The sequence below is a fragment of the Phoca vitulina genome, unplaced genomic scaffold (genome assembly GCF_004348235.1).
Source record: "Phoca vitulina isolate PV1807 unplaced genomic scaffold, GSC_HSeal_1.0 scaffold20, whole genome shotgun sequence".
In the NCBI taxonomy this organism is placed as follows: Eukaryota; Metazoa; Chordata; class Mammalia; order Carnivora; family Phocidae; genus Phoca; species Phoca vitulina.
This window is the reverse complement of record NW_022589723.1, coordinates 24,717,208-24,743,928: the sequence shown is the minus strand read 5'-3', so window position 1 is coordinate 24,743,928 and position 26,721 is coordinate 24,717,208. Positions and strand designations below refer to the sequence as shown.

At 44.4% G+C, this 26,721-nt stretch overlaps 1 protein-coding gene and 1 long non-coding RNA gene across 3 annotated transcripts in view; one reads left to right on the top strand and one right to left on the bottom strand.

Annotated features, from left to right (window-relative positions):
• The window catches only part of LOC116640380, a 109,063-nt gene extending 86,835 nt beyond the window's left edge, over positions 1–22,228 (top strand). The window contains exon 3 of the long non-coding RNA XR_004301022.1: positions 22,132–22,228. This is a non-coding gene — a long non-coding RNA (uncharacterized LOC116640380). The remainder of the gene's footprint in view (positions 1–22,131) is intronic.
• Positions 3,338–26,721, bottom strand: part of AQP9 (aquaporin 9) — a 98,279-nt gene continuing 74,895 nt past the window's right edge. For both annotated transcript variants that reach the window (XM_032417394.1, XM_032417393.1), the window contains exons 2-6: positions 19,035–19,161; positions 13,844–13,981; positions 12,348–12,466; positions 9,440–9,657; positions 3,338–4,808 (exon numbers count right to left, since the gene is read on the bottom strand). In XM_032417394.1, the coding sequence (XP_032273285.1) occupies positions 4,634–4,808; positions 9,440–9,657; positions 12,348–12,466; positions 13,844–13,981; positions 19,035–19,077 (693 nt within the window). In that variant the 5' untranslated portion in view covers positions 19,078–19,161 and the 3' untranslated portion in view covers positions 3,338–4,633. The remainder of the gene's footprint in view (positions 4,809–9,439; positions 9,658–12,347; positions 12,467–13,843; positions 13,982–19,034; positions 19,162–26,721) is intronic.

Here is a 26,721-nt window from a genome sequence, read left to right as displayed (position 1 = left end):
CTCTGGGATACCGGGGGAGGGGGAGGTGGAGGTAGGAAGCAGGGCCTACTTATTCGTTAAGCAAGATGCCTAGAGCCCAGGATACTTTTAGTAGCCCATGAAAATGTTTTCATGTTCTCTAACATCATATGAAAAAACATATATGAAGGGGGGGAAATCAGAGGGGGAGACGAACCATGAGAGACTATGGACTCTGAAAAACAAACTGAGGGTTCTAGAGGGGAAGGGGGTAGGAGGATGGGTTATCCTGGTGATGGGTATTAAAGAGGGCACGTTCTGCGTGGAGCACTGGGTGTTATATGCAAACAATGAATCATGGAACACTACATCAAAAACTAATGATGTAATTTATGGTGATTAACATAACATAATAAAAAAAATATATATATATATGTAATCTATAATCTAGCTTGCTACTAGTACAATCATAAAACATGATTTATTTTTAAAAAATCTGCAAGGGAAGGGGCCCACAAAGGCAAAAATGCCTAAAGTCCACAGATGACACATCTGGAGGGAGACAGAGTCAAACTGTGCTTGGGCAGCATCTCCATCCATACACAGTTCCTTGGGTTCTCTCAGCTCATTCAGTTCATTTATTCGTGTTCAGTTCATATGGAGGCATTTCTTTCCTTAATATAGAGACAGCTTCTCTTAGATAAGAGCTAGTCCATTTCCAGCAATAAGTAAGAGCTTAGGGCTTGGTGGATCAGTCTATCTACCTACCCACCTACCTACCTATCACCTATCTATCTACCTACTTATTTTTATAGAGACTTAGAGAGTCAACCCAGTAATTAACCCAAGACTAACATTGCTTCTCTCCATTTGCTGTGATTAGTAAATATGTTATCTCAGACAACTTTAAATTCCCAGTTTGAGAATTGATACACATCTCTTTGTGAGTAATGTTTGGTGGGTTAAGTAGTTCTGTTTAATGTATCTAATTAATTTATTAAGAAGCCTTTGGGAAATTACCCGAGATTGAACTACCATGACCTTTGGTAGGTTCTGTTCTTGAATCTCATCCTTTTACAAAAATGTTCATCAACAACTTGTCCCAAGTCCTTTATCAATGGTTTTCAAATTGTGTTCTGAAGATCCCCTACATACATACACACATATAGTTTCTTTTCAGAGACCCCTCAGCATTGGGCTGGGGGCAGATGGGGATAGTATGATGATACACGGGCAGGGCAAAACTTCTATCCCCTTCCCCGCCCTCCTTCTATTTATAGCAGCTTTTGTTTACTAGTGGTTACCATATAAGATTTTATTTGAACAATAGGTTCTGTGGCCAAATAAAACTTGTAAACCATTCTCTTTAACTGGAAGTTGATATTTTTGAGTACTGATGTGTCTTTATATAAGATGTGTGTGTGTGTGTGTGTGTGTGTGTGTGTGTGTAAGCAATTTAAAAGAAACAATAATTTATATCTAAAGGATCAGATTTTAAAAGTGGCATTTCTACTTCACTTAGCCTGTTCAACAGCTGAGTATTAACTCTGGTTCCTACTGGTTAGAAAAGTCCTACAACATTTGACATGCTTTGAGATCTCAATGGGTTGGGGAATCATGGAGAAATTCTGTTTTTGGCATTAAAATAAATGCTTCTATTAAGTTTTGTGATTGACAAAGAAGGGGGGTAAAATTCCATCTCCTAAAGGATCTATTTAAAAAATAGGTTATTTGGCTCTACTTGACTTTTGATATAGACCATTCAACCACAAAGACATTCTCTGGAATAAGAACCCACCACAGACAAACCCACTTGTAAACTCGGGGAGAGGGAGAATTTGAATGTAAACCCCTAGAACTAGAGGACCTTTTTTTTTTTTTCCATTTAAAAAAGCCTTCCTGGGGTTGATTTCCATAAGTGTGCATTTCCTCTTCATGATCCCGGTCATTAATCACCAGTTAGTGTTTAATGAACACCTGCATGGATCATAGGTTCCACAATCCAACCTGAAACTCAAATTTTAGGTTGCCTCTTCCTCTAATAATTATAATCCACCCCCAGGGGCTATTCCTGACTTGTTTGGCATTTCTGTTTTTGCAGAACTTGAATCAGGGCACAGGGCTTCAATGTCTTCTCTTATTCCTCCCTTCGCCTTTTCTCAAATCCAGAATCTCTTAACCTCTGTGCATGATTGCCATTTTGGGCTGAATAATTCTTTATTGTGGGGAGTGGGGGTGGGGAGGCTATCCTGTCCTTTGTTGGATGTTTAGCAGCATCCTGACTTCTACCCACTACCCACCAGTAACTCCCCTGCCCCAACTGTGACAACCAAAATCTCTCCAAACTTTGCCAAATATCCCCTTGCAGGGGTGGTGGAAGGAAGTGAGAAGGGAGTAAAGCTGCTACCTGTAGAGAACCACTGCTCTCAAATCTATGAGGATCCTAAGCCTGAGAATCCTACCAGAAATCACCTGGCCACCACCAGACATGGTTCTCAAAGAAAGCTTAGACATATGTAATTTAACCAAGTCAATGTTATCAACCTCTGTTGCACATTTGAATCACTGCAATATTTACAAATGATTAACTGGGACTTAGTATTTTTTAAAAGTTCCCCAGGAGATCTCAATTTGACATAGGATAAACATGTGTACTTAGGAGTCATAATACTCATAAAAACTTAAAAAAAAAAAAAGGCCACCAATTTTATTTCAAATAGGAAATATCCAGGTAGTTTCAGAGCAAGAAAAAACATTCCATGTTGATAGATTATAGAACATAGGCCACTGGAGACATTTCACATTTACTTTTTGCTCTGTTCTCATCACAAAGCAATTGGGAACCTGGATACCTCTGGGAATGCTGGGCTTTTTAACAGTTTGACTGAAGGTGCATCATTTGATGTAGAGCAATTTCTCTGGTGCTTGTAACTCACAGAGACTTGTCACCAAAGTGACATCAATTAGGGAACTTCACAGGGAAGAGCCTGACCAAGGGGAAATTCCCCAGATGTAATGCTTGTGATTGGCAGGGAAGGAGGCGTGAGAATTAGAAAGAGCAAGGGTGGGCTAAGGAGGGAGGCATTCTGATAATGTTTTTTCAACACATGAAAAATATGACCAAATTGCGACCTCTTTCCTTTGTTAGTGTTTCAGTAACAGCAGGAATAAAACCACATGATGGTCTCACTGATAAGAGGAATTCTTAATCTCAGGAAACAAACTGAGGGTTGTTGAAGTGTAGGGGGGTGGGAGGGATGGGGTAGCTGGGTGATGGACATTGGGGAGGATAAGTACTATGGTGAGCACTGTGAATTGTGCAAGACTGATGAATCACAGACCTGTACCCCTGAAACAAATAATACATTATATGTTAAAAAAAAAAAAACACACACACGATGAAGGTCTTTATATTTTAGGATCCCAGGAACATTACATCCAGAAGGTGTACACATTTTGGCAGCTGCCAATCCCATGTCTTCTGGCCGGCCAAGGAGGGCTGGCCGAGATTCTTGGCCAGTTACTGATCTTCTGAAAGGTATACGATGCAGTAGATGAGGTTCAACTTTCCATGTGACCTTAGGCAACTCACTTAACTTCCCCAAGACTTTGTTTCCTTATCTGAAAAAATGGGCAGCATGGCATTTACCTCGGACAGTCACTATGAGGATTAAATTAGATAATAAATGGGAAAGTGTTTTTGTGAATTGTAAAGCCCAATAAGGTAACACTATCTTTCCTGGGACCTTCTATCCTGAAGATTCCACTAGACCAAGATCCCATGGCTTCCAGTTTTGGCTTCAAGGGCCTGTGTAGAATAAGGGATGAGTGCAGACATTGACTTAACTTGTCAAATGTCTGTCCTCAAGTGGACAATTAGGAAAATACATTTGAGTTAAAAATACAGGGTGATGTAATTTTCATGACTGAGGTTATAGTTGTATTTTAGGTTATTATATACTAAAGACAAGAAAATTAACTGGTGCCCTCTAAAATGCAAAGAGCAAGAGATTAATCTGATAAATGGTTTCCATTAAAAAATTCCATTTGGTTTCCCAAATTTATCTTGTCTCCTGAGGTTTCTGAATGCCACCATGTCCTTCCCCTGTGCTTTCCAGAGTATTCTACTGATTCCTATATCCCTAGGTTTGAAGAGTATCTGTATTTATACCAATAGAGTGGCACAACATAACTACAGAGTTAACCTATTAGCTCCCTAATTCATGGGCATATTAATTGAAATCACAGTTTTTGTCTTTCAATTTAGTTTTGGTTGACACTCAAAACATAATCTTTGTGGAAAAAACAAGGCTTTCGTAATGCTTTTTCATACAGGTAGTGCAGCTGAAATCATCCAAATAAGTCCATGGTCAAGGTTCTAAGTTATCAGTGCTCGCCTAGTAGTAAGGATTCTCATCAAAGGATGAAACAAACAGAGCAGGAAATAAGGCTATTTCAGGGGACAGTCAGTGCTATTCTGGGGGAAACCGGTGAAGAAGAGGTCAGCATTTACAAACTTTCACTTGAATGCTTTTACAATTAGGTGCCTCACATGGCTAGCAGAGGAAATTGGGTGGATTCCATCCTAGTCTTGTGAAAACACAGACCCCTGGATGCCATCTTTTCTGAAGAGAATACTGGGGCAGCCAATGGTAAACCCGAACTGAGCACACTACTACATTATCACACTAAGTTCATATTTATCTAGTTTCTCCTCAGATTGTTCTGTCTCGAAGTCTGGGTCAGGATCTTGGTGGTGGATCTCAATGATAAGAACGTAGATGAGGCCTCCAATGACCGCGCCAACCAAAGGACCCACTACGGGAATCCACCAGAAGTTATTTCCAGCTCTGAAATCAAACAAGAAGTTAGTGATACACCACTTGGATCTTCCCCCTGGTATTACTAGCTATTCACTAACAAGCCCATCTTTCTCATGCTCCCGGTTCCCTTTTAACTCAGCAAGAGCTAAGTATAAGGACATTCACTGTGCTTCGCAAGCATCATCCTAGATTTTTCATATACCTTATTTCAGATGATGTATTCCATTGTCCTATTAGTACTCGTGAGAGAATATGTCCCATTTATTTTCCTTTCATGAAAGAGAGTCCCTGAACCCACTGTCAGAATTGAAAGCATCTAGGGACAGTCCTGGTGGATTATTCAGGAACTGCCTTTCCCTCATCCTGAAATGATGAGTCCTGGGGATTACAAATGGAAGGATGTGGAGAGCTTCCTGGGTAACGTTGGTCTAGGAGGGCAATCACAGAATAAACAATCAGGAAATGTTTGTCAATGAATGAATTTAAAAAATGAAAGGTGGACATATGAATTACCTACTAAATACAATTTAATTTCATGCTTATTTTTTGAGGTCACAGTTTCAAGCTACTCTCTGATAAGGCTTTTCTGCCATGATTCCCTGTCTTCTGCAGAAGTCCTCAATAACAGTACATTATACTAGAAGTATAGTTCCAGGAGAAAGCAGGTGCCTTCATAAATTGTCACCATCTTTTTCGGAGACAGGAAATCCATTTAAATAACTCCATAGGAAGGAACACGAAGCTCAGAAGCAAGCAAACTTGTACAGGAATACTCTAAAATTATTTAAGGATTTATACATTTCAGATAAAACTTTTTTAAAGCAGGGGAATGATAAACACCAGCATTGAGGATAATGCAGAGGAGGCAGGGGAAAGAGCAAGAGCATTCACATATATTGAGGACTTCACAGTTGGGGAAAGGTTCATGGCTGTTCTTTTTATCATTATGCTTAATAACCATATATATGTTCCAGGTGGCCTGTTGTTTGTATCACGTTTGAATTAGAAAGGATAATAAAGGAACTAAGCCCTGCTCTTGACCCTCATTCTTCCTTCTGCATGGTGATCCCTTCTACTTGGACCATCCCCAGAAATCCTAGCTCATGAATTCAGGCTCGAGGGAAGAGCCCTGAGGTTGAGCACCGCGGCCACCAGATGTCACTCTTACTGCGCAGGAGAGAGGACACTGCACTTGGCTGCTCTCCATACCCAGGAAGGGCGAGCCCCCAAATCCAGGAGGGCTTTCCTATGAGAGGCACATGGGCTTTAAAGAGCTAGGAGCCTTCTCTTTGGTAAACACATGAAACAAGTATAAGCCCCCTTATTTTTCTCTCATTTCCTTTCTTTCATCGTGATTTAACCGCAAATCTCACTGTCCTTTAACAGATTCGGGTCCCAGGAATCTGCCAGGACTCACGTCCTCGTTTCACTGGCCGGACTCTCAGGGCTGAATGTGTGGTGCCAGGGTCACAGCTCAGAGATAGAGGCCCTCACACGTGGCTTCCTGCCTGGCCGGGTCTTACGTGTCCACGGTGTCATCCACACGCCGTGATTTGGGGGATGCCAGGAGAATGTCTGTGTTACTTGCTTAAGGTACGCACCACCATCAGGGATTCATTCCTTTGGGTAAACTATTTAAAATATTAACAATATCCCTGAGATCCTTCATCCATGAAGTCATTAACACCTTAATGTGAATTCGTGGAGAGCGCTTAGATGGAAAACCTCCTAATATTTAAGGGAAAAGCCAGAGTCAGCCAGGGTCTATTGACTTGCCCTTGTCAGACCCTCTGGTGCCCCCTGCCTGCGGTCATCCTCACTGCCTGCCAGACAAGGACGAGTGGGGACCCGAGAGTTAGGCAGTCTTGGTTTTATGTGACACCAAGCTAGGGTATCTACTGAGATGCTTACCAGGGATGAGGAACCCTAAAAGGGTGGGACAATCTAGGAACACTCTGGAGATCTGTTATCCCTCCAAGGTTTTCTTGGGAAGTTTTGAAGATTACCAGCCAGCCAGCTCTTTCCTAACTGGTTTCTGCTCCTCTATCTCTCCTTTTTAATCCATTTTATGTAGTGATGTCAGATTAATTTAGTGAATTGGAGTTCTAAGCATGTCAAACTTCTGTTCTAAATCCTTCCACTGCTTCCCGTAATCTATGGAAGAGGGAGCAGCCCAGACCCCAGTCTTTCACTCTGGGAGTCTAGAGCCTCTGTGATCTGACACGAGTTGTCCTTTCCAGCCATCTCCATGCACCCTTCCAGCTAGACGAGATCAATTGTTAGTTTAACATTCCGTCCTTGTAAACAGATCCTCTCCGCCTGAAATCTCCTCTCTGTCCCCCATTTAAGTGTGTCCAAATACTATAAAATGCCCCTACTTCCACCCCCATAATTCCTAAATTTGGAGCTGCAAACCTCTCAAGTGCTGGAGTTAACGAGACAAATCTCCTTAATGGCACTAGGCAGCTTCAACTGGTGTAAGCACCTATACTGAGCCCGCTGAACAGAACACAAAGGGAACAGAAGGGCAGCAGCTGGGTTTCATCATCTCCAGCCCGGGGCCTTGAGCAAGAGTTCAGGTAGCTGCAGGGGTGGATAAATGAATGCACGAAGGGAAAAGACCCTGACACAGAGGGACATGGAGCTGGTCTGGCAGTAGGGGATTCTAGCATTTTGCCACAGACATGATCTCTTACCATATACTTAACAAAGCCAAGGGAGGATAGGCGAGCCCTCTACTGATCTTAGAAGCACCACCACTCCTAGAGCTTTGGGTGAGTCACAAAACAGGGCTCAAAAGGAAGCCTTCGAGGCCTATTTGTTCCAGGGGTCTGTGTGAAGCTAACAGAGGTGACCTGGTTGTGGGGGCAGCAGTCTCCTGGACTGAGGCTCAGGCAGGTGGGATTAACAAAACTCAGGTTAATTCTGGGCTCTGGGAATCCACGCAGTGGCAGGGACATTCATATGTTTTTCATTCTCCATCGGGAGGACACAAAAGAACCTTCTTAGTTGGGGACGTTTTGTTCAACCTTTTCATGTCCTAGTGGTAATCATTCTGGAACAAGAGCTCCTCACCTGTGGTACTCTTAACATTTTTAGCCAAATAATTCTTTGTTGTGGGGATCTGTCCTGGCTACTGCAGGGTGCTCGGCAGCGCCCCTGGCCTCTGTCTACCCACTAGATGCCAGTAACGACCTTCACCTCCACCCTCCCCAGTTGTGACAACCAAAAATGTCTCCAGGCATCGCCAAATGTCTTTGGGTGGACAAAATTACCTCTGGTTGAGAACCACTGCTCTAGAAAACTCATTGCATTATTAGTTTCTTAAAGATAGGGGATGTTGCTTGATTTTCTTTGTATTTCTCATCTCCTAGGACATGCCAGGCACGTAGCATTCGCCCATTCTTTCATTCAGACTTTATTGACTTCTCCTGAGACCCTGTATACGCCAGGACCTGGTCTTGTTACTGTGGGGGCGGCGGTGAGGAAGCGGCCAGGTCCCTGTCCTCAGGATGCTTATGTTGTAGCAGTTCTCAACCCTGTCTGTGGTGGTTATCTGACTGGTGTCAGTTATTTTAATAGCTACTTTTTCACACTGGTGAAGACAACCCAAACTTTCACTTAAATAAGTCATCACATGTGTATGATTATATGTACAGGTCAGCATTTAGGGACATTCAAGTCTTTTCTCACAGCAAATGTCACTAGAATTTCCTCACACGTGTCTTTCCTACTTCTCTTTCTCCATGTTAGAGCCCTGTTACTTGATGAACCAACGTAAGTTCCTTTCCCACAGAGAGATGTGCTAAGTGGATGGGAACAGACCACTGTGACTGCATGGGGCAAAAGTGGGAAGGAATAAATGGGCACAGTGTGTCCTGGAAGATTGGTACCAACACTTGACGTATTTCCTCAGCACATTCTGAGGTAGAAAGTATGATGTCTTGCCATTTCCTGTGCACAGGTTCTCTTTCATGTCTGTTCCACCAGGGATTTCCTACTCATACCTCAAGACCCAACTCAGCCCTCACTTCTTTGGTGATGCCTTTCCCAACTTGTGAGGCATAGCTAGTCACTCTCTTATCTGCGTTCGCTAAGCACTTTGTTTTGGGGATTGCCAGAGCCCTTATTATATTGCTCAAGGCTAGTGTTTTAGCTGATTTTGAAATCTCCTTACGTAGCACAGTGACCACAGCACAGATAGTGTTGAGTAAAGATCTGCTGAATGAGTGAAGCATAGCATGGTTCACTAGCAAGAGCCCAGTAGTCGTATCAGAAGACGGAAATTCTAGGTGCAACTTTATCACAAAGTGAATCTGCAGACAAGCTATACAACCAAAATACTCACATAAAGCCATCTACTAACTGAGGATTTATTATTATTATATAGGGTAGGCCTATCTCTTTTGAATTTACCTGGAGCCTCTCTCTGTCTCTCTCCCTCTCTCTTTCTCTTTATCTGTGTCCATGTGTGTCTCCCCTTACCCCCACACCCCAAATCACAGATCGTCAGTGAAACAATCCACACTGATGACCGGAGCATGCACTTAATCTCCACACTCCCAACTGAACTCTCCCGGACCTCCCTGGTCCAAACACAGCCCTTCCCGGTAAGGCGCAGCATGAATCTCTCTTCCCCCGACACCACCAATACTTACGTGAAGACCTCAAACCCCCAACCTGCCAAAGCAGTGAAAAGTCTGGGACTCAGGTCTCGAGCTGGGTTCATGGCACAGCCACTGTTCAGTCCCAAGGAAGAAGAAATGACAATAATCAGGAGGCCGATGACAATGGGCTCTAGGCCTTTGGGGACTCCCAAGTTTCTGGAGTCAAAAATGGCAAAGACAATCATGAGGAGGAACATGGTGGCCACTACCTGGGGAGAGAGAAAATGCACAAGGGATTTAACTTGTATTCTGCTCACTCACCCACCTCAGAATTCACCCCCTCTTGTTACAAACAAACCCGGTAATAACTAACACGCACTGGTGAGCACACTGTGCCAGGCTCTCTTCTCATCACAGCAATCCTAGATGTGGGACTAGCATCATTTACACATTAGTGACGTGCCAAGGTCACCTACTCAGTGGCAGTCAGGTGTGGACCCAGAGAGTTCGGCTCCGGAGACTGTTATCTTGACCACAACTATCCTGCTAAGCTACCATCCCGCTAAACAGAAAGGCAAGTTGCCGGCTGTCAAAATGGTTGAAGACGCTCAGTCAAACTAGTGAGAAGAACAACGTGAGACATCAGTGGATAAGCGGGCAAAGGAAATGAAAAGAAAATTCATAAGAGAAAAATAGAATTAAGAAAGAAAGAAGTGGGAAAAACTAATTTGTAATGAAAAAAGGCAAACGGTACTAAACATTAGGGAAATGATACCAGTTCTCTCAGGCTCTTCTAGTAGAATGACACATGCCACTTTCAAAAGCAATGAAGATACTGTCCTTTTCGATGAAAGCCAAAGTTTGAGAGAGAGAAAGTCAGCCTTCTTTCTCTCTTACCTCTAATGGAAAGGACCTGAATTCACATGAGAAATCTCTAATGAGATAGCCCAGCCCCAATTCCTAGAAAGGTCTTCCTTTTATTGGGTGTAACTTTATCTCACCATAATTTCATGGACTAAATATTTTATAATTAGTGTATAAATATTAGTGTACATATATTACATAATTAATATGTAAGTATATTAATAAATATTTATTGAGCACCTGTTATGTACTAACTTCCACCAAATCCCCATGGAGGATGTACATACCAAGCCTAACTTCTTTTGCACTTGACACTCCTTCAACTCTTTGAAAGCTACTAATCCATCCCATCACCTCCAGCCCCACAGCTCCCACACACACACCTGCTCTGGAGTAAACATCCCCATTCTCCACTCATTGCTGGGTGACATCATTAGCTTTTGGTTCCTCTCTTGTAGTAGTATGCCCTCTTGAACTGTGACATATGGAAATGAGTCTAATACTCCCAGTATGGAATAGAGTATAAAACCCTAAACCACTTCATTTGAATACTATCTTTCAATTTTTTCAGCTTATGCGAACATTCCTTTTTCTCTGGCAGCTACATCTCTCTCTATCTTTGCCACCAAAACTTTTCTCATCATCCCAGCTCATTTAGGCTCTTGGTTCCAAATGACTAATGTGATTCCCACAGTCCAGTTTCCCATCTAATTGTCTTCACTTTTGCATTGTTCCCTTTGTCCTCAGGTGCTCATTTTGTTTTTCGCTAGATTCAAAATTCCTGGGCAGAGACTGTTTACAATGCATTTTCCTCATATTATTCACTTCGTCCTTATAAAGTAATCTGCTAAGTGCTCATATTATCCCCACTTTACGAGACCCCCAGAGTTCAGTAATTTAGCTAAAGTTGCTCAGGGAGTTGGCACAGAACTGTTATTTTAATTCAGACACTCAGACTCCAAATCTCAGATCTTTATGACTCACGGTTACTTGTCAGTCCCTCAAGCTCCAGACACAGGGCTGAGCATACAGAGAGGGCTCAAGAAAGACTTGTTGGTTGCCTGTTTGGTTTGTTGATCAAAGTGGAAAGGAAAAAGACTGAGGGCATGAGGGCATGGCTTTTTCATCTATCCATTAAACGGAGGTGGGCAGGGTTGGCAATCTGGAAGATCCCTTTTATACACATGCCCCCTCTACCCTGCCCCATCGTGATCACAAGAGAACAACTGAGAGTTGCTGGAGATGTCCTTCCTCCCTCCTTCCTTCCTTCCAGGCTGACCAGCAGCCTTTTTGGGCTGTAGTATGGGAGGAAGAGGCTGTCAGGTTGACGATGTTCATCCTGCCACAAATTGACCAGAAGAACTGTGCTATTGGCTACATCACAGATGGCTGGGTGCAGCTTGTTTAGATGTCCATAGGGCAGAGACACTTCTAGCTACCTTGAGAAGTTAGATAAACCTATGCACCTGAGGAGACACAGAGGACCAGTGATACTCTAGGCTCAACTGCCACACTTCACAGTCCTTGAATTGAGATAGAAATGTCTTTTCTTGTGGCCTCCATGTTCAGAGCACAGAAGAGACAGTGATCAGAAAGCAAACCCTATTTGCCCCTTTAGGGGTTAAAATGTCCAGTTGTCCACTCTTTTCTGGACCTCAACCAATGTGAAACAAGTGTATGCATATTTTTTAAAGATTTATGTTGTTTATTTTTAGAGAGAGAGAGAGCAGGGGGAAGGGCCAAGGGAGAGAAAGAATCTCAAGCAGACTCCCCGCCCAGTGAGGAGCCTGATGTGGGGCTCAATCCCATGACCCTGAGATCATGACCTGAGTTGAAATCAAGAGTTGGGCACTCAATCAACTGAGCCACTTAGGCGCCCTCAAGTGTATCTATTAAAGAGGAAGCAGAAAACTTTTTTAGTGGTATCAACTTTGGTAAAGGGAAAAACTTGTCAAAAATGCTTGGGTTATGCCTAGTGACCTCTGACTTTGGAAACACAGCCTTTCCTTCTTGATGGACTATAATGCTCCTGTGCATTCCCCTTATTAGATCATATCTTTTCACCAAAGTTTGATCTTTGTTAAATGATACTTACTTGATCTGCAAACGCATTCGTCAGAGACAGATATGGAGCTGGGTACGTTGCAAAAATGTGTGCTGTTGCATTTTCTCCCACGATGAGCAATTTTCCACCAGCAAAGGCCATAAGTCCATCTATGGAAGAAAGAACTCTCACATTAGTGTTCTCTGGGCAAAGCTGAGGGAAGCCTATGCCCGGTCTTGTGCTAAACAACCACAACCCAACACTCAGCTTCAGCTTAGCAGATCCACACCATTTGCCTCTCCTCACTTCATAGCATGGCAGTTTTAGAGATGCCCAGAGAAATTCTAGGATGTCAGGTCAAAGATAGAAAGCCCTGGCTGCCCTCCATGGTTCACTCCACTTGAGCCATCCTTATCCAGTGAGTCCAACTAATTTTTGGGGGGAGAATTCTTGGAATTTTTGAGGTCAACCAAATGGCAAGGTGGAGCTTCAATCTACTGTAGGTAGAATTCATGATTCCCAGGGGGTTCTCAGTAACCCCTGATACCAGTCCAGAAATTGAGGGTGTTGTGGTACAGCGAAGATGCCCTTAGTTCAAGGGAGACCGCAGTCCCCAACACAGCCAACGCCAACCCCTGGTCTCTCCTGCCACAGCAGCTGGCTCTCCTGAGTTTCTGATCTGGTCTCAGATTCTCCATCAGTCCTCTTAAGCTCTATTTCTCAGAAAGACACTCTGTGGGAAGAAGTCTCCGTCCACAAAGTATTTCTTGAAGGCACGGTTCTTACATTCTAGCTCCTAGGGGGGCTTCAGTTTGAGAGTCCTAATGTACTGAGACTTACCTTGGATTAGACAGAAGGAACTACTTCAACCATTAATTTCATGCAATCGCAAAGATTTTTAGTTTGAGGGGTCTTAGAAGCCAAGTCTCTCATTTTCCAGAGGAGGAAACTGAGACCGACAGAGTCAAATGACTTACACATAAGTCCCCCAGCTACTTACTAACACAGGACAGAATTAAAGTCTGGGTCTTTGATCGCCAGTACTGTTTCTCTCCCAGGACTGTTGCAGAACAGAGTTCCTGGTTGTTGGACAGAATGGGGAAGAGATTCTCCACCTAGCCTATTCTCAACTGCGCCCCTTCCTTCAAAGACTTTGTTCCAGATTCCTTCTCTGAATACTTAATCATCATCACCTTTGCTACCAGTCAACACTCTCTCTCCCAGCCAAGTCAGAGAAAGCTTGTGGAGAAGCCACTGGCCCATTGCTTATTTTGTGCAGGGTCACACTGTAGTACTGATTGGACCTAAAGATAGACTTCTAGTTCTGCCCTCCATTTAAATTGTGACCATTTTCTTAAAAAGCCTTCATGAATTTGTCCTAATGATAATGTTGGCCCCATTATTCAGAACTTCGAATTCTTAGAACTGTCTGCCAATTGTGGAACACTTCCCTGTTCTTGCCTTATCTCAGCTCTTCCTAGCAAGTAATTCTGACTTCCTAATTATGGCCAGCTCTCCCTAACCTCTGGGCTCGGGGACCTACTCACCATGGTAAATGCCAAAGAGGGTTGCAGCTCCTGCAAAGGCTCCCAAGAACTGGGCTCCCACATAAAAAGGAAATTTGAACCATTTCATTCGTCCAAAGAGACACATTGCAAAAGACACAGCTGGGTTGATGTGGCCACCTACAAGAAAGATAAGATGATTAGGGATGTTAGCAACAGGCCAGGGAGAATTATTACACAGAAAACCTTATCTAGAGACCTCAGGCAGAACTCAGTCTTCCAGGTAGAGAACTGTGTGAAGAGACAGAGACTTAGGTGTATGTGAGTGTGCGTGTATGTGTGTGTGTGTTTGTGTTTGAATGGGGAGGAAAGGCAGACCAATAACCCACATGCATCATTAGACACTGTCTAGGAAGTTTAGCTTTCTGAAAAGGGAGTCAGATATGGGAAGAAGCTGGTACTCAAGAAGCTCATTCTGTATCTCTACCTTCGATCTACCATCTACCTAGCTATCATCTATCTACGAGGCTTTTATCTATCTATAAAACAATAACCTCAAAGAGATGGATATAAACTGTTAACTTCAATATATTTTTAAGTCAATATATTTATACAATATATTGTTTAAGGTTTAAATCTGCATCTAGCAATTCCTCAGCCCATGTTCAGAGGATATAAAACAATCTTAAGATGGAAAAGAGATGTCTACGGGAAAATAAACCTTGGCTGGTGAGCTGTCCCTCTCACTCAGGTAAGGGGCTCAATTTACTTTGAGGTGATCACAGTGTCTGAGTGGATTCTGCTCAGTTCCTCTGCATAAACAATGTATTTCTCTCACACACAGAACGTAGCAACACTTCCAACACCCCAACCTAAACTCCTGCTAGAGAAATCAGTCTCCTGGTTTCTCATCTAGTCACCAGATCAGATAGTGGGTTTGCTCAGTGGTAGGTCACCAATACCCCAGCCGGCTTTGCTAGTAACAGCAACAACATTTACTGAACACTTGCTATACATTATTATTGGGGTATTACATGCATTTCACCCTTATAAGAACCTAGTGAGATGGGTATTACTCCAATTAACTGGTGAGGAAACTGAGGCACAGAAGTTAAGCAACTTTTTTAAGGCCACATGATCAGTTAAGTAGTGGAAATGGGCTATTCAAATGCAGGTTGATATGAATTCTAGAGTCTATGTTCTATGTTATACCACTTCCAGACCTCCTTCACCATGTTTATAAGCCTTCCCTGCCTTAGTGGGCAGAAAAAAAAAAAAAAACCACAAACATTTCAAATATCATCTTTGAGTGCATATGGGCTTAGTTCCTAAAAATGAAAGATGTTCATTTGAAGGGTACACTTTGTGTGGAGGGTGAATTAGAGTCACTGTCAATGTGACCACATTGAAATGTGGACCTTTGGGGTGGGGACATAGTTGTGAACAAGAGATGATAATGATGATGATGAAGGAGGAGAAGGAAGAGGAGAGAAGAAGAAACTTCACCATTTGATTCTCTGCAGAACCTATAGGTCAGCCTGCTTCTGGAAAGCCTCCCCCTGTGAAGAAAGCAATGCTCTTTTTGAGTCTCTAAACCAAAGTGGGCTGGCAGGGAGTGGTTCTCACTGCTGGCTAAGCCACAAGGGTCCTTTCTTCACCTGCCCCTGCCACTTAGCGGCTAATATGAGCAAGAAAATGCCAATATATCAAAGTATGGGTGATTTCCTGAAGCCTTACAAACACCTCAACTGGTTTGTTTTACTTTTAAATCTAAGAAAGCCACAATTCTAGAGACCAGCAGGAGCACCACTTACTAGGCAAGCTGGGAACAGGGGTTAGGAGAGAGGAGTACACAGGCAATGGAAAGTTCCCGAAGCCAGCCCTGTTTCTCTATTCCCAGAGGCTATTTGGAGAGGAGCTGCCACCCAGCCTGCGCAGAGAGATCCATTGTGAAAGGACAAGGGCCCATAAGAAATCAGCCTCAATCAAAAACACCTCCCCTCAGACGAGTCCATCAATTTGAGAGTTATGTGTTTGGCAAGCTCCTCTTCCAAAATAAAACCTCCTACAGGTAGGTTTCTAGTTTGTAGCCCCTCATAAGCACCTTGAGGCAGGGTGCTCATTCTTCGTCTCGGACTTTAAACAATGCAAGCCACGCAGGAGGTGTTCAAATCTGAAAGATGAGTCAGTAAGTCGTCAGAGGCCTTTATTCAAGGGTAGCTCGGACTACGAAGGCCTGCTGAGAGGGACAGTTGTTTGGGAATCAGAGAGGTGTGTCTGGGAGGGTGCCTTACAAAGCAACAGGAAGATTTCTCCTTGCAGGGATGAGTGCTCAGCCTGGCTTATTGCCGGACAAAGCAGAGCAGTGTAGTGGAAAGAACACAAGTGCTGGACTCGGGGAGCGCCGCCCTCAAGTCTTGGCTCTGTCCAGGTTGTTGTGAAGATCAGATGATTCATAAGAAGAGCCCAGGGTGGAGCTGGAGCCTGCCTGGCCCGAGATGAAAGTCTTACGTGAGCAGAATGAACACTTTCAAGGTGCTGTTCTGGGCAAGTCTCCTCCTTCCCCATACTCACAGACCATTCTGCGATAGAGACAACCTTAATATTTTATTTATCATGATGCAAAGCCCTCTTGCTTTTTCGAGAATTTATATGGCTTAAACAATGTTACATCACAAACAGCCACCATACAAGGAGGCAGCGTAAACACTTAATGTTGGATGTTGCATCATTAATGGGGGAGTCGTGAGTTCTGATCGGCAAGATTTGAGGGGCAGACCACGGGCATGTTCACAAGGAAGAACAGTGTGATAACTTCCTTCCAGGAAGGTAATGTTGTATATTGCAAAACCAGATGTCAGTTGACTTCACCAGTCTGTGACCACAAAATGGGATCTTATGCCCATTGTACAATGGTTATTTTTGGAATCCTCAAAGAGGGCCTCCTATGTGCTCGCAAACCAGTATGTTAGCTGTGGCCAAAGGAGAAAGTCACCTCCCCCCCCCCCCCCACAGTCTTCCTGTCCCATTATTGTGGCTGCTGAAACCAATACTGATGTCTGCCTGGGTGTTAACGGTGGCCTGGTGTGTGGTCTCTGTGCATTCCCAAAGCCACCAGTCCTCAAGGAGCTGAACAGCGCTAGGTTCCAGAGATGGGAAGATAAGCTTCCTTTCCAGCCCAATGCTGCCTTGTATCAGCCAGGCTCAGAAACTGCTCTACTTATATTTTGGGGTCTCACAGACTCTCGTGAACAGGTCGGCTCTTAACCCTCATCTGGAAAGAACCTCCAGTAGAAATAGTCCCACAGGCTCTAGCTCTCACCCTTCTGAGCACAGGGGCTTAAACCCAGTCCAGGGCCCAGATGGGAAGACTTCACGCCATCTCTCACCTTCTCTTCCTCTTCCTGCTGGTCTTTGCCCTTTTTTTCTATGTTGACTGCCCAAATCCCCGAGTATATCAATAAATGTAAACAGACATGGACCACATTGGTGATGAAAGCTATTACCTACACTGGTAGGGTCTGGGACCCATTTCTTCTGAATAAATATGTGATGATGTTCAATTCAGGGTGTTATGCAGGTGAAATATTCCAAAACTGTGTCTCTACCTAAAAAATACGCCCACATTTATATTCCCCAGTTTGTGGCCACCAGCCTTGTGTGAACGTAGTGGGAGCCAGAGGGGGCCGCTGTGGGGCATCTTGCAAGCTTGCTTTAGGCCACGCCTATGATCTGTTTGCTGTCAAGGCCTGCACTATAGTTAGGATGGTCCCCTGCCTACTCTGGTGTTTAGGTAGGCACTACAGTGCTGGGATCACAGCAAAGACTTGACAAGAGTGTGAACATAAACACTGCTCATACCAAACAGACCACACACACAGCCATCTCTAACCTGGACCGCCGCAGGATCTGAGTCTATGCGCTACAGAAAAGTGGCAGCCAGCAGATGACTGTTCCAGGTGCCCAGCCCAACGGGGCTCCCAGGGGGTCTGGGCAACCATTCTTCAGTGTTCCAGTGGCAGCATCTGTCACCAAGCCAGCCGGCTTGACTGCAGGTTCCTCTGCCAGGACTGTTCTGCCCAAAGACCCTGCTTGTAATGTTACGCCCTTCCCATAATAGACCATTGCAAACACTGTGTAATGGTGGGGACAGGAGTTTTGCTGTCACGTAGACCTAGGTCACGTCTTTGCTCTGCTTCTTTACCAGCTGGGGGGACTCGCCATTTTCTTAATTACTCGGAGCTCCAGGTTTCTTGGTGGCATGGAGACAGGAACCCCTGCGGCAGAGCGCTACTGTAGAGAAAGGGGACAGAGTATGCACGGCAGGCCGCACAGGGCCCCGCGTGGGCTTCCCTTTCTTCCCTCAGGCCCAGCAGGCTTGCCTTAGTGTTCTGACCGGGCTGCTGAAAGATTCTGAGCACCTTTGAGAACTGCATCATTTCCACAGACCTCTCCTGAGTTCCCAGACTGCATTAAGTAACATCATTTCATTTTGCTTCTCAGAACTTTGTGAATGGGTTCTAATCAGCCCCCCACTCGGGGCAGAATTCGACCAAGAGCACTGCTCGACGAGACCTGCACTTCCACGAAAGCACCAGCCATTTTGCAAGTGGCCTAGACTTTTCTGATTATTGTGGGTAAAGGTCCAGGGACTTGTCTCTGTTGGAGTGATCTTCACTGGGCTCTGCACAGGGTCTCTGGGAATGACTTCCAAGCATGGGGTAGAAATAGGCGAAAGATCATACTGATGGATGAAGAACAGGATGCAGTGGTTCGATTTAAGAATCAGCCAGGTCAGGGGTGCCTGGGTGGCTCAGTGGGTTAAGTGTCTGCTTTTGGCTCAGCTCATGATCTCAGGGTCCTGGGATCAAGCCCCTCATTGGGCTCCCTGCTCAGCAAGGAGTCTGCTTCCCCCTTTCCCTCTGCCCCTCACCCCACTCATGCTCACTCACTCTCTCTCTCAAATAAATAAATAAAATCTTAAAAAAAAAAAAAGAATCAGCCAGTTATGAATCCTAACCCTCATCTCTTGTCTCTTGCTAAATGTTGCTTTTGTACAAGTCATTTACTGTTTGTTGGCCATTTTGATTTTAACATCTATAAAAACAGAATTAAATACATATTCTTGCAGGGTTGTTGGGATCCAAATAAACTGGGGTATGTGAAGCCCCCAACACTGTTCTAGCACATTGGAATGGCTGAATGAATGGCCACTATTATTTCTATTACTTACCAGAGACACCCCCAGTCACATAAATGGCCATTGCAACTGCCATGGCAAATCCAACATTGATAGTGATAATTCCTCCAAAGAGACCTCGACTGAGGACAGCTTGGGCGACAGAGCCACATCCAAGGACCTGGAATGAGAGGAAGCTCAGTAACTAAGTGGAGAAGGCCACTGTCGAAGACAATGGAAAGTCGCAGGAATAAGAAATATGTTTAAAGCAAATGCACGGATTGGGCTGCCTCCGACTTCATGCAAATCAAATTATAAGGATCCAGCCAAGCACAGATAGCAAAATGGCTTACAGATGAGTTTTGCTGGGTGCCGGCAGTGTTATTCTTTCCCCACTTGTCAATCGGGTAGTTTTACACACTGATCCAGGGTTCTGGCTCTTAGTTTAAATCAAACTTTTTATTTTGAGGCAGTGGTAGATTCCCTTGAGGTTGTAAGAAATAACACAGAAAGATCCCATGTACTTTTTACCCGCTGGTTCTTTTTAATCAATCAGAAGATCTAGCAGCCTCAAGGAAATAATATCCTGGGGCAGAGTAGGGGTCGGCCACTCCCTTTAAACAGAGCCTGTGTGGGCTCAGTCACTTCACTGCACTCCTGTGGCTCTCCTTCCTGGCCCCTGGAGGGGAGCTGGCAAGCTCTGCTCTAGAAGTTGCCAGAGCAAGCCGTTTGGGGCTCACAATCAGATGCACATCCGACAAGTGGAAGGGCCACGGGTACCACATACAAGGCCATGGGAAAGAGGGCCTGATGTGCAAGCAAAGAGAGGCAAACTGGGAGGGGGAGAGACTTGGCAATCAAGCCCTCCTCATCCCCGTGTCTTTTGTCCCTGTGGAGGCTGTCCTTTCCGAGGGAGCAGAGACTGCCAAACTCACTGCTGCTTGTACTCCCTCTGGCACCAAGCACGGAGCCGTGCTCACAGGAAGCACTGCGCAAACAGGTGTACAGTGAAGAAGTGCGATCGTGAGTCTTCCACAGTCTTCAGCTGTAGAGGGTACTGTGGAGAATGGGATCAGTATTCAGAAATGGTTGGGATGAATATCTTATGGTACATCCCTTCAGCAGAGTGCTCTGCTGCTATATCATAGAATGAGGGAGGTCTGTGTGTCCCAGAGGGAAAGAGCCCCCATAGGTATTCTTAATTTTTAAGAAAAGATGCAGAGCAGTGTTAAGGCACACTGCCAATTGTATTCAAAACACGTTATATGTATTTCTTTTTATATGCATGAGCCGTCTTTATGAACCTAAAAGAGTAGGAGATGGGGTTGGACTCTGTGGTGGGGGGGAGGGGCAGCTAGATGGCCAGGGCTGGAAGAAAACTTTTCATTGCTTATCTTTTTTTTCTTTTTAACCATGTGTTTTAGTCTGTTTGTACCACTATAAAATACCACAGACTGGGTGGTTTATACACAATGGATATTTATTTCTCATAGTTCTGGAGGCTGGAGGTCCAAGATCAGGATGCCGGCGTGGTTGGGTGAGGGTGCTCTTCCGGGTTGCAGACTTCTCTGTTGCAGCCTCACAGAGCAGAAGGGGCAAGCGAGCTCTCTTGAAAGTCTTTTAAAAGGCTGCTAATCCCATTCATGAGGGCTCCACCTTCATGACCTAGTCACCTCGCAAAGGCCCACCTCTAATGCCATCACTGTGGGCATTAGGTTTTTAGCAAATGAATTTTGGGGCAGGGGGGCGACGCAAACATTTTGGCTGTAGCACCACGTAGTTCCTAATGTTTAGAAAATGGGTCCTATACACTCATTGAACAACCAGTCAAAACCATTTAATCCTGGCCATGAAGGAAACATTTGGTGAGGGACTGAGTGTTATTGGGAAAGACAGAAGAGTCACGTGCAAGTCTGGTAGGAAAGTAACAAGGCAATCAGCCATCCTCATGCTGTGGTTTAAAGAGTGAGTGTGGTCCTGGAGGAGTGAGTTCTGGAACATAGGATCATTAAATCATAGCTCTTTGTGTGTTGAATTGGCCAAACTTTTTCCAGAATACACAGCCAGCTTGGGTTTCATAATGAAAGAGCAACCGATTTCAGGAAGGGCTCAACATCAGGCAATGAATATTGTTTAAGGGCATATGAGGAAAGGTTTCAGAAGCAAATATACATAAGGAAAAAGAGATTAAGAAGGTGGATGCTTCTTATCAGGAAGATAATAACCAGCCACTGTGTGTCTCTCCACAAAAGGATGAAAAGGGAAATCTGAGCCTGAAGTATGAGAGGTTACATGTGAACAATTTCCTGACAGCGATGAATTAATTCTAAATAGCTTCCCCCTGGGTGCCTCTGTGAGGTCTTTCATAGAAATATAATTTATGAACAATAATTTAATACATATAGAATGATTTTAGATTATTCCTCCCTGAAGGCAGAGAAATTATCTTGATCTTTCAACAGCTTCTGTAATCCCCAGTTCTAAGACGTATTGCCTCATCTTAGTTCCACTTGCTAGACAGTAGGGTTAAGTAGGTGGGCTTGACATCTTGAGGGGAGCCCTTGGGCTACACAACACACATGCACAGGCTGGGCCCCAGACCCTACAGGGAATCTTAACTAAAGGGGTAGTAGTAACATGTTCCCTTTTCCTTATTCAAAAATATCACCTGGGTCCATTTCATGGCCTATCAATTCCACTTAGACATGACCTAATTTTTTTTCTAGAATCCCTATCTATTTTAGTAACTATCTGAATTAAAACCACCACCACATTGGTGTCTTTCTTTTTAATTTCAAGCCAATTAACCGAACCATGCACAACTTCTACGCTAACTGGCATTTTGACTGCATGTTCTGAAAAGAGGAATGAAATGTTACTGACAGCTGACATGACCTGATCTAGACAACTGGGGGTAAGAGGAGACACATCCAGACATGGGCCAGTCCTGACGTATTACTGCTTTCTATATAAGCGTCTTCCCTCTTTTGAGGTCTGATGCGCGTGCGCCTGTGCTAGTCTAGAGGGAGCAGAAAAGCTTTAAATGGCCCCGGCGGGTTCAGGGAGGCCTCCGCCCTGTCAAATTTCACAATGATTAACACTCTCTTCTTCCACCCTAGATGCTGAAATTGTTTTTTTATTCTTTCCTCAGGAGGATGACTGATGCGGTGCTCTACAGGAAAGGAAGGAGGAGAAATGAACAGTGTGGGGACTCCAGTGACCTTCATTTGAAATCGCCACTCGGAAGATTTCAGCCCAGATTTACATCATTGCTTTTTAATTTTAAAATATATTTATTATAGCCAGAAAGGCAATGAGGTGATGATGATACCACCTTCTGGTATCATCCCTTGCCTGCCTCTTCCCACCTGCATCCAAGCACCAGGGAAGCAGAGCTTGGATATCCTGAAGTACCACGGCCAGATCGCTGCGTAATTGTCGCCCACTCTGGTTTCCTTCTTTGTGCCCGGTGTAATTCTTCCCCTTCCAAAATGAGAGAACTGTCCTTCATGGTATTACTGAGAGAATTTCCAACATGATTCCCTGCCCTAACCTTTAAACAAACTGCCCAACCTTTCCCCTTCTTAGATACAGAAAGAGCCTATTATCATATCCAGCTTGTCTCAATTTTCTCGTCCCACTATCTGGAAAGCTGTTGAAAGCTGAATGGCCCATCATCCATTCATACTTTCGCCACACCTAACCTGTGTTCTCGGAAATTCAACTGTACCGTCCGTACTATACAATTAGTGCTTAGTTGTTTTCCAAGTGCCGGATCTTGGTCTCCTTATCTAGAAAACAATCTCTAAGATTCCTTTCCAGACCAACAGCAAACAATATGCTGGCCTACTTTGTTTCATTCTGTTTCCTTAGGTGTTGTGTTTCCCAAGTCCACCACCCCCTCCTTCTATGCCGGCCATCTACACACCTCCAAGTTCTCTTCCACCTTCTCGTCAGGATCTGGCATCTGCTCAATTTAGCTTCCTTCTCCAGGGGAGTTAGAAAACTCACAGAACCATGTAGGGGAGGGAGGTTATTACCAATCATGGATCTAGTTCTCATTGTGCCCTTCACTGTGCCCCCAAAGCTCCTCATTCATCTCTCATTCATATTCGACCAATAGCTTCACCAAACTTTCTCTTCTCTCATCAGCCCAACCCACCAACCCCCTTTCTGCAAATAAAACCACCTTCTACTTGACTCAGCACCTGTAAGTTGCCTTGAAGATCGGTGGCAATTTAGAATATCGCATAAACATTGTGTCCCAGTTACCCAGCACTATGTAACTACCCCCCAAACTTAGTGGCTTAAAATGATAACATTTATTTTGCTTGCGAATCTGGAATTTGGGCAAGGCTGGGCAGAGCATCTCATCTCTGCTCCATTTGGTATCAAGTGTGATGGTTCAAAGTTGGAGGATTAGAATGATCTGAAGGCTAACACGTTCATGTGTTTAGTGGTTGATATTGGCTGTCAGCTGATGCCTTGGCTGGGGTGTTGGCCAAAGCACCTACAAATGGCCTCTCCATGTGGCCTGGCTTCTTCACAGCCCTGTGAATGGGTTCCAAGGGTGAGCACCATGGAGTCTCCAGAGCCTGTGGTCTCAAACCCAGCACAATGCTCTCTCCTCAGCCTCAACACTACACTGGTCCTGAACTCAACGGCAAACATACTTGGTCTGATAGATATAGGCATTTTCCCTACAACATCCTAAATAGGTGTTCATCTGGTCTGTGTTGGATTACCGTGAGACATAGGGAGCTCATTACCACATCGGGCAGCTTGTTCTTTATATTTTTTATTGTTCCAGTGGCTAGGGAGTCTTTCCTTACATGAAGTTGGAATCCTCTCTCCTGTAATTTCTGTCTGTTAGGCCCATTCTCGGGGCCATAAAGCATAAGCCTCTTCCACATGCCAAGCCTTCCAATAAATGGTGGGAGTGTGAGGTCCTCTCTGAGTTCTCTTTCCTGGATGCCTGTTCCTTCATCTTTGATTCCTGGTGAGTTTCACCCGGTCAAGCTTTGGGTTGTCAGCATCCCTCTTAAAACACAGAACCCAGAAATGGACACAATCCTCCCATATTCATGCATCGCATTACGACGGGGTAAGTCATCCTGTACCTTCTGCTCATTGCTTCTATTGCCATCTAGTGGGGTACTCAGGCACAGGATGTACTTTAACTGTGTACGTATCTATGCCCAGTTTTACCAATTTTATAAGGTACTCAAGATCCTGTATGAAACGTCTTTGTCTCTGTAACAGCATCTAGTATATTGGAGGGAACTAAATAACGAGATTCTAGGTGCTATTTCCAGGTATGACAGCCGGTGTCTGTGTAAATGACACTTCTCAGTATCAGCTTGATCACCTATTAAAGGATAATAATGATACCAGCCAAGCTTGTTTCGTAGGATAGTTTAGTAAAGGTTCAAATGGGAAACAATAATGAAAGCACTATTTAAACAACAAAGGGCAATGGCAAGTGCAGGATATTGTTGCTTTTAGTATAAACTCAAAAGGAAACCCCCAATTTAGGGTGAATATGTTAAGACAAAGGGACTCATGAACTTAACCGCTGACTCACTGACTGGCAATAAAAACAGGGAGAAAACCACATCTGTGACAGATACTAGAAATAGTTGCTGTTTCATTCCTAGTCATAGGATCAAAATTTGCAGAAGAGGGGAAGTGGGAAGCTGACAAGAGCTTCAGGTTGTTTTGCCTACTCATGATTCCTCTCCAAAGCTGGGTCCTTTCATAGTTGGTGAGGTTTTAACGCTTTTGGTGGGAAAGCCACACTAGAAAAGAGGAGAGGGCAAATACTGTTGCTCTTCTCAGGTGCCATGCATGGCAGGAATGGGAGAAAGAATTTCCGTGGAAAAGCAAGAAGGACATTTGAAAGGCAGAATTCCTACGAAAGACGGACTGGTGACTAGTCATTCTCAATCACCCAGGGCAAACATTCTGGAATCATTTGGTATTCCTTCCTCTTCTCTCCCTTTACCACCCATAGCCAGCCATTCCCAAATATTTGGAGGCTTTTTCTGCAGCCCCCAACCAGCATCCCCACCCCCAGGGTCTCCCCACTCAGTGACCATGCCAGAGGGAGCACGACTCATCACACTGCTCCCCCAGCCATTACTCGGGAAATGGCAGCACAAGCCCCTCCCCCTGGTACTCAGGGCTCTCCAGGGTCTTGTCTCGTGACCCCATCCACTTTATGCCCAGTATTCTCCAGCATAAATCTGCATCAGCCACCCTGGCATCCCAGTCACTTTGAGTCCTTTGAGCTCATGACACTCATTCCCACCCTGCACACCAGCTCATGCTCTACCTTCTAGCAGAATGTCCCTTCTCTGTCTGTCCCTTTCTGCAACCAAACTCAATGTATTCTTGACACTGACCTAAAATCCTACCTTTTCTGTGGGGCTCTCCTTTGACAACTTAAGCCCTCAGAGACCTCTTCTGCTTCTTCTGCTATGTCTTTACAACAGCATTTCGTTACATAACACCTTGCCTCGGATCACCCTACCAAGACTGTAATGTCCACCGCAGCAGCTCATGCTTCTTTATATTCCATCCTCAAACAATATCTGATGGAATATATTAAAATATCTAAACATAGGGGCGCCTGGGTGGCTCAGTCGTTAAGCGTCTGCCTTCGGCTCGGGTCGTGATCCCAGGGTCCTGGGATCAAGCCCCGCATTGGGCTCCCTGCTCAGCGGGGGGCCTGCTTCTCCCTCTCCCACTCCCCCTGCTTGTGCTCCCTCTCTCGCTGTGTCTCTCTCTGTCAAATAAATAAAAAATAAAATCTTAAAATATCTAAACATAAGCAGGGGGGAAAAAACCCTGTGTAAATTTCTTTTCAATAGAAACAGGGGGTAGGATGTGAGAAATGGGAGGTGTAATTTTTAAGAAATCTCAGCTGGGCTGCTGGGAAGTTCCCAGTTGAGCCATGACCGCTATGACAAGCTGATTACTGGACACAATATAAAACCTAAAGAGGTAAAGTGATTATCACAAACAAATGCTGGGATGGAGAGAATCATAAGCCCATAGATTTTATTTCATTTGACCATTCTCAAATCTCTTGGGTATCTGTTACCTCCTTTAAAGTGCAAACTAAGATGTTCTTAACACGGTACACAGTGTATAATAGACACTGAACAAGTATCTGTTTAGTCAGTATGTAAAAACTGAGCCCTTTGCGAAAGCAGTAGTTAATAAAGGCCAAGGATTCTTTAGAAAATGTTTGCAAATGCATGCAATGTGAGGCCAGGGATCACCAGGGGACCTTGTGATTATTGCAAGGGGTCTGCGATTCTCTGTGCTCATCAGACATTGTCCAAAGAAGGAAAGGATAACATGTCTTGTATAGTACATGCCTTCTGTAGTTCAGTGTTCTCAGAATTAATGGATACTGAAAGAACAGTTGAAAGGGCTTCTTGGCCAGTACTGTCATGGACTTCGGAGCTAAGGCTGCATGAAATGTTTAGTGTCTGTACTCATCTGTTTAGGGCAGTATGGGTAAAGAAATACAAACACCGGGGACACTCTCTGTGCCCGGTCCCAGGCGAAGTGCTTTACCTGTATCACTTCATCCTACCAATGTCCACTCACCCTGGGAGAAGAGGACAGGATCACTATCTCCACTTTATGGATGAGCAAATGGAGGCTGAGAGAGGCCAAGCAAGTTCTCCAGGGTTATGTAATAAAAACAAAGGAGACAGAACCTGGATTT